Genomic DNA, 8,800 nt, shown 5'->3' on the forward strand with positions numbered 1-8,800 from the left:
CGCCCACCAAGAACCGGGGTCTGTCGGAGGTTTCTTCCGTTAAAGGGAGTTTTTCCTCCCCACTGTCGCCAAGTGTTTGCTCAAGGGGGATTTGTTGGGTTTTCCTATGTAATAATATTGATAACAGTAAGGTCTAGACCTTACTTTGTAAAGTGTCCTGAGAAGACTTTTGTTGTGATTTGGCGCTATACAAATAAAATCGATTTGATTTGATATTGTTCCATACAACTAATCAGCTAAAAGGGGGACGCATCTGCCAAACAGACCTTGAGATGTAGTCTTCCTGTTCCAAACAGACATGTTTGCAAATGAAATGTCCTTACAGTGCACAAAACATGTGTAAATGCTTACCTTGCAGCTCTGTGATTTTTCTGAAGTCATCAAGGCACTGAAGGCTCCCTGGGTTATCTAGTGCCAACTTGTTGTTGAGGTACCAAAACAGGAGGGTCATGAGGATGATGAAGAGCCCGATGGCTGTCAGAAACCCCAGCACCTCCGGAGAGACTGAAGCACAGAAATAAAGATTAAAATAGCTGTTTCCACCTCTCCTCTACCCCTGTGGTTGCATATACAAATAGTTCAACATCTTTACAAAAATGATCATTTGCTTTTTTGACAAAGAAAGATAAGATCAGCAACACCACTTTCATGTCTGTCCATTAAACATGAAGGTTGGGCTAGACTGCCAGGAGATGATTAAAATTATGGACTTTAGATTACATTTTGTTCCCTTCATTCAGAGCCAGGCCAGATTTTTTCCCATCTCCAATCTTTGTGCTAAGCTAGCCAGCTGCTGATTGTAGCTTCATATTTAGCATAACAGTAGTTACAGTACATACAATGGCCTGGGCACAGAGCTAGGCTGGCTGTTTCCCTCTGCCTCCAGCCCCTATGCTAAGTTAAGCTAGTTGTCTCCTTTTTATAGCTTCATATTTAACACTGGCGTAGAGACATGAGAGTTGTGTCAACCTTTTTACAGTATATACAGTAACTCTTGATGAGAAAATAACTACACAAACTATTTTAAGTCTTATGTGAAGGACAAATGTTGGCACAGTAAGCTATATAAAATTGACAGTAGAAATGACACAACATACAGAAAAACATCACATATTCTGCCAAAAGAAACCCCAAATTAATTTTATTACGTTAATTATTGTTTATTAAAATTAAAATGGATGTGGTTAGACAGTATAATGGACTTTTATGTTATAATAAATGTTTTTAATGCAACACTCAAAAGTGCCTTTGATCTGGGAGCAGTCAAAGGGCAAGGTAGAGGCTACACATAAAACCCCACCGCACCCACTTTATACAAAGATCAGCTCAAGACAAATGAAAAAAAGGAAAGTGGAATTAAGGAGGCTTTAATTAAAGGTAGTGATGGAAAACAAGTGCATGAGTGAATGGAAAGAAACATGGGTTGTATCACTGTAGAAACACAACCTGTTGGTTGCCATAGCAACAGGTTCGGTTGCAACGTCACTCCAGACTCCAGACACACAGGCAAGTCAGATCTCATTAAATGCAACACTGTCTGCTACACATCAATAGGTATGGTTTGGTTTGGAAATAAATGTCATTAGAAACAATGGATGGATGGATGGATGGATAGAAACAAAGACAGGATTTGTAATACCAGAATGAGCCCTGCTGATGAAAGCAATGGGAGGGAGATTCTGACAGATGTATGTTGTCCACCTCACATATGACCTTCCAACACTGACAAAGAAGTGTTATGTCACCATCAGGCATGGCCACAGGGGAGAATCTTCGTCTTAGGTATCAGAGCGTTATGGCCTTCTGTTGCTGTTCTTCTCTCTGGTAGTGTATCACCATTGTGATATCAAAGCAACCAAATGAGTCTAACACCTCTGTCCTCAGCTGCTGTCAATTATTTGATGTAACCCTTTCAAACAAAAAAAACCTCATCATTTCATAATATTATTTACATTGTTTTTTTGTATATTTCATAAAGTACAATGTGACCATTAACCAAGCAAATCCAGTGTGATTTACTATGGAATGAAATGGCAAACACAGTTCAAAGTTTTACTCATCTGTGCCATCGATCTATGTTGTTGCTCAAAAATCATTAAAGGCATATCCATGAAACAAAACACTGTTCTGGGAGACTTTTTTTTCCCATTACGAAACATCAAACCTGCATATTAATAATGTTGCCTCAAAGGCTCCTAATGACAATAACTGTGAAGTAAGGAAGAGTCAGTTATACATGCACAAGATCTCCATGCAAGCTCTCTGCTTTGTTTACAGTCCGTTAGCTCCTTGCTCTGTCACAGAGATCTGGCTCAGGTGCAGCTGAGTCTTGCTACTTCAGATGCTGTAAAAAATTTATGGTAATTTCAAGCATCACTTTTAATAAATATCAGAATCTAATGGTTCACAAAGAAGGTTTCAGTGCAGTGGTTTGGTTCCCTGATGTGTTTTTAATCATTCTTGACCAACAATGGAGGTCTATGGCACAGATGAATAAACTAATCCAGGACTGACAGACATTAACTGTGAGTAGAAGCAATTCACTGTTGGTTTATGTCTCTGTATGTGAAGTGTTTAAAATGCTGCTAACACAGAAAATGACCGGTATTATCCTTTAAAGGATCATAAGTGGACTAATATCAAAACAGAAATGACATGTTAGACTTAAACTGTACATATCCACTTCCATACAAATCTTGAGTTTAAGCTCTGTGATTTTAGGATGTACATAGAGTGCAGCACTACAAGATCCTCCACATTAGTAGCACTACAAGCATCTGAGGCACACTCACTTAATTTCAGTGAGACTGCTGCTTGGTGATAAAAATACAAAATAAGCATAGGGAAAGGCTATAACTGATTTTAGCACAACTAGAAAACATTCATTGTTCACTCCTCAAATTACCACTTGGGGGGGGGGAGCCAATCCTGGCCGGCAATTGGGCGAAGGCAGGGTACATCCTGGACAGGTCGCCAATCCATCGCAGGGCTAACACATAGACGAACAACCACACACACGCACATGCACTCCTATGGGCAATTTAGAGTCACAAATCAACCTAAGCTGCATGTCTTTAGACTGTGGGAGGAAGCCGGAGTACCCGGAGAGAACCCACGCAAGCACGGGGAGAACATGCAAACTCCACACAGAGTGGAAAACAAAACCGAGGGCCACCAACTTAATTCCCGCCTCAAAACAGAAGATCCCAATAAACTACGGCTCCGTCTTCTCCAATCTCTGGGCCATGGGGGTCACACATCGTACTTAGGCGACATCTTGTTTTTTTGATCAGTGATGATGTGCTTTCGCTTATTTATAAAGTCAATAATATGCCTGCACGGCATTGGATTAGAAGTGTAGCACACATAAACTACAGTTTAATTATCTGATCCCTTATAAAAAACAATGAGCTATCCAGTTTGCTTTAACAATAAGAGAAGCTCAGTCTTTCACACCTACTGTACCTACAATAAAGTACTAGATAAGAGCATTACATAACCTGCTGTGAGCTCTTACTTCCAGCTCAAGTTTGTTTTGACTTCTTAGCTAACAAGAAATGTATCTGCCAAAGATTGTTTTTTGAGTAATTGTTTGTTCTCTTGGTTAAATTTGCCTGGAGCTGTATTGAGCCTGGATTATTGTTGGTAGCCCACAGTGTTTGGTCACATGGTGAGGTGGGAGCAGGCAGCGTTATCCTATGGGAATGCCTGTCTGCTCACACTGTACCATCTTCTCACTGGTGACTGACTTATTCACAGCACAGATGGAGATCTTGCTCTGTAAGATTCCCCAAGTGGCTCAAACAGGGAAAAGAAGATTCAATCACAAAAGCCTACAGACAATTTCTCTCTTTACTTTGGATTTCCTGACTATAATATTTCTTTGTTTTACTCCATAAACAGTCTGTATTCTTGTATTCCACAGGAAGCTCTAGTGCTTTAACACAGTGTAGGAGCTGCGTGGTGTGGGATATCTAATATCATTTCTAACTTGACTTATCTCATTTGACTCATAAGAACATTTAACACTAACAGACTTTGTTACACAAGAAGCACAGAGAACAATAAAGTAGGTTTCTTGGGTGTTAGTGTTTAGAGTTGGATTGGAGGTAAGACAAGAAGCAACACAATGTAAAAATATGATCAAAATCTATTTACAAGACAGAAATATCAGGAACTGACACATATATTTAGATTAGAAACCATTTTTAGAGACCATTTTTCATCTGTAGTCTGAGCAGTGATGCCTAATGACAACCTGAAATAGTTTATGATGCAAATAAGAAAATTAAATCAACACATGCTTAGAAGAATACACCAGCAACATACAATGGAAATAAAAGTGTATTCAGTTTTTTCATTAAGGTAAAAGAAGATGCAGTTCAGAAGACAAACCTGACAATATTGTCGATGTCTGCCACTTGATCAGATTTAAGGTTTACATAGAGGATACAATGTACGGATATAAAGTACAACTATTGATTTGGATGATACACTCAGTATAAATGTTGAAAACAGAGAGATTAGTGGCAAAGTTTACAATATATCATTTAATTAAAGGTGTTGTAAACTGAGTATAACTTTTACCCCAGCAGAGATGACTGATCCTAAGAAGCATAATACCTGAATTTGTATGATGCAAGGTGTGGGATTTATTCACACGACCGTCTAATCATCAACCACAGGTCAAGGACACAGTGACCTTTTCCTTGGGTTTAACAGAAGGAACTCGAAGGTTGCTGCACTGCACAACAACAAAGAACATCTTGACCTGATGATACAGGAGGGGACAGGTGATCTCAGCCCATGTGTGCCATCAAGCTTGGCAAAAGATGAAAGTGCGAGGCAGTGTCCTTCTCAGCTACCGTCCTTCGACCTATAGATTTCTGATGGTGGTCTGACACCAGACAGGCTAGAAAAACTTCATCTCCCCACAATGCCCCAGAGCATTTTCAACCCCCAGGAGGAAAAGGACATCGGAGCTGCTCAGTAGACCCTGTTGCCATGGTGACCAACTCAGATATGTGGATAAGATAAAGGATGTATGGATGGATGGCTAATGATGCTGTGCTAATGTGAGGTTTCTAAAGTTGTCATTAAGGTTTAGATTTAGGTGCTAATAGAACCAAGCCAGGTATATGATAGTATCTGCACATGAAGATTACATAAAATGAGAAACACGTACCACACACAAGTGGGAAACTGATGTAAATGTGCTGTGGTGATCTATTGTCAATGTTGACAGTTATTCTTATTTTGTCTGCATGGAAACAGTTGCTATGTCAAATGTCAGAAAGTACAAAACCATCTCTCAAAACCACAAAGACACCCACACACTCTACTGGCAGCCCATAAGCACTCTCACCAGCACTCCCATGCACACTCCCACACATGTTCAGACAACGCTCTGAAGCGCAACACCTAGCCACAAACCTGTCCACACACACCCACACAACACCTCTGGAATTAGTCTCCAGCTATAACAAAAAATGGGATGGAATAACCCAAGCTATTGAACACACACACACACAGCCAGACCACTCAGTGTGATCAGCATACTGTGATAAGCATCCTCTGAATCCACTTTTTGTTTGTTTGTTTTAGTCTCATTTCCATCCAGAACTCTATGTCAGAGACAGGCACTGGGTACACTGACATCATAACTATTTTAACAAACTTGATTAGCAAAAAGCTTTTCATTATTACATTGCAGCCGCATCTTGATCGTATGTGCAGTCACATTAAAAACATCTGCTTATGATGTAACAAGTAAAACAGGTATATGTACCTTATTACATTAAAATTAACTTAGGAATTCATCCATCCATTTTCCTCCGTTTATGTGTTTATAAATTCATATCTTATGTAAATTATGTAATAGCTGTTTTTACTGTAAAGCCACAAATAATGCAGTAATGCAACTGCAATATTGCTTGTAGTATTACTGTTGTGACTCCCTCTAATGCTTTACACGGACTATCTATACAGATACAAACATGTAGGTATAGGAGAAGAAGAGATATAGTTAAGAAATAAGGGAGTAACAAGTTTCAGAACAGCATAGAAAAAAAAAATCAGTTCTTCTTTTTTTATTACTGAGCCCAACTTTAGTTAATAATTACACAGCACAGGAATATTTCAGTTAGGAAACATGACAGGATACATGCTAATTCTGCAAAAAAGATTTCTTTTTTTGTTGTTGCTTTTTTAAGTTACACAGTGACTTCTTATGATTAATATTGTCCATATAAGTGTTGCTGCCTGGGGACAAAGCATGTGGTTTAGCCTGGGAAGGACAGTGTGATTTATTAGGTATAGCTATTAATATAATTTTTTTGTACAACAGTATAAATAGTGTAGCAAGATTTTCTCCTTCCAGGTGTGTGTACAACAAAAGGAAATGCATCATATTTTATATTAAAGTATAAAGGTTTTGGTTATGAATTAAAAGTGTGACATGTGCATTTGTTTGGCTTCTTTTCATGCCCTGGCTAATGCCACATCATCACATATCTGTTGGTCACATCTGTACTTCTAATTCCTTGTTCATATTCCCTTGTACCCACCCAGAGATGAAAATGTACATTTGGTCAATAAATGTGTGTATATAGGAACAGCATGGATAAAGGTTTCTTTCTTATACTTGGTTTGACTTATGAGAATGAAAATTTTCACTGTTATAAACAGTTCTGTGAAAGACAACGGACAGAAGCAGAGAGCACACTGAACAAAACGAAGGCTGAAACTGCTCAGCAACAGTGAAGGCAGCACGACAGGGAAACAGGAGGACGAGGGTGGGTTTAACAGTGATAAATGCTGATGAGGAAAGTGGAGTGGGAGGTGCAGTGTGGGGTCAAAGGTCAACCTCCCAGAGCTCTGATCTGCCCTACCTTTTCTGACGCAGATCAGCTCGTGTACTCCACAGTTACGCTCGCCACCTGGAAAGACAATGCAGTTTCAATGAGCCACACTGCGATGGAGGGAATGAGAGACAAAAAGAAATACATGAGAATACATTTAAATATGTACAGACACATTTAGATGCATTTTGAGAAAGGACAACACAGATAAAAGACTAACAAAGACGGGATGGTACAAGCTGGTAGTACTGTCTGCTAATGTCTCATTTCTTGCACTGCAAACATTTAAGACTTATTCAGACAGCTACATGATGACAGGCTTAGAAAGCAGTGACATGGAGTTCAACAAAATGTTTAAGGCAGTAATGGACAATAACTGTAGGTATTTACCTGCTTTAACTTCCCACATATAAAATCCCCAACTGTTATAGCAGCAGCCAACAACAGGTGTGTCCTCAGCTTGTGCTTTGTTTTGCATTGAGTCAAAGATTCAGTATTCAAAGTGTTTACTGTCATATGCACAGTATGGAAATGTATTTCCCTGCACAATGAGACTTCATCACAATTCTTAGCAACATCCGTGCACTTTAAGCTCACTTATACTGACTAATGGACATATTTGAGATGCTTGTATAAATCTGCACAATATAACTGTAGAATTTAGACTCATTGCCCTAAATGTGCTTTTAACAAGATACCAGTCAGTCTTCATATCAACCTCTTTCCATCAGAGAATATGTGAAAAAAACAGGGCTTGCAGTGTTAGCATGCTAATACTTGCTATTTTGCACTAAAAACCACATGGTCGTGCCTAGGTGGCTTTCTTCACCAGACAGGCTTCCAGGCAGTGCCTGTATTTTAGAACTATTACTCACACTTGTGAAGGCCTCCTAGTCTCTGAGCACCATTGCAGCCTCTGGGATCTGCCTACAAGTTGAGTTTTCAAATAGCTCTGACTGCCTTCAATTGTGACACTTGGATGCTTTGTACAGCTCTGAACCAAAGCTGCAAAAAGCTGACAGCAGTGAAACAAATGGCGTCAGTGTGGTGGTGTAATGGTCACACGGACACATGACCTTTACCTCATGCCTCTTTTTCATACCAAGCTAACATCTAACATACAGTACATAATGACACACTAGCAAAACACACCTGGGGTCAACCTGTTCCTGTCTATCTAGTAAAACTATTATCAGACAAAAATTGAATTAAACAAATTGACAGAAGAGACATTGGAAAAACATGCTAATAGCTTAAATAATTAAAAATCATTTTACCACTTGCAAAAACTTGTATTTACTATACTGAGCAAACAAGGATAAGGATAAATCACTTTATTTGGCCAAGTATGTTACACACAAGGAATTTGTTTCCGGTACAGAACCGAGGCAGCCATCTGCAGTGCCAACTCAAGTGATGGCTCTAACCATCAGGGGCAACTTGGGGGTTCAGTGTCTTGCCCAAGGACACTTCAACATGTGGACTGCAGGCACCGTGATTAGAACCTTCAACTCTCCGGTTGACAACCGCTCTACCTACTGAACCATAGTCACTCCAAAAACAAAGCTGTTAAGGCATTTAAATAATTGAACCTTAAACAACCCTAATAAAAATGAAAATACTACATTTTAGCTGAAGGTTTTATCCTGGATTGATTAAGTCATCCATCTGGGAAAGGTGAAAGCCAGACCCTCTCATTAAAGTCAGAAGCAAGACCTACAGCTGGAAAAACTGACAAGTCCATGACAGAAGGTTATCAGCACCAGTTTTGTTGGTTTTTCTTTTTTTTTTTTTTGTTCAAAGTGTCAGGTTTGGGCTGCGCCTGCCTTCTCACTCCCCTCACTCTGTTTTTGCTCCCTTACCTTGATTACGTTATCCGACACACCTGCTTCATATCCCCTGATTACCACCAGCTGCACCTGATTAGTTCTCCCTATTTA

General features: G+C 39.5%; 1 protein-coding gene across 4 annotated transcripts in view; it reads right to left on the minus strand.

Moving 5' to 3' along the window:
- syt14a (synaptotagmin XIVa) overlaps nt 1-8,800 on the minus strand; it is a 47,346-nt gene that overhangs the window by 24,199 nt on the left and 14,347 nt on the right. For all 4 annotated transcript variants that reach the window (XM_020623461.1, XM_020623460.1, XM_020623459.1 and 1 more), the window contains exons 2-3: nt 6,891-6,938; nt 352-504 (exon numbers count right to left, since the gene is read on the minus strand). In XM_020623461.1, the coding sequence (XP_020479117.1) occupies nt 352-504; nt 6,891-6,938 (201 nt within the window). The remainder of the gene's footprint in view (nt 1-351; nt 505-6,890; nt 6,939-8,800) is intronic.

The sequence above is a fragment of the Monopterus albus genome, unplaced genomic scaffold (assembly GCF_001952655.1).
Source record: "Monopterus albus unplaced genomic scaffold, M_albus_1.0 scaffold300.1, whole genome shotgun sequence".
In the NCBI taxonomy this organism is placed as follows: Eukaryota; Metazoa; Chordata; class Actinopteri; order Synbranchiformes; family Synbranchidae; genus Monopterus; species Monopterus albus.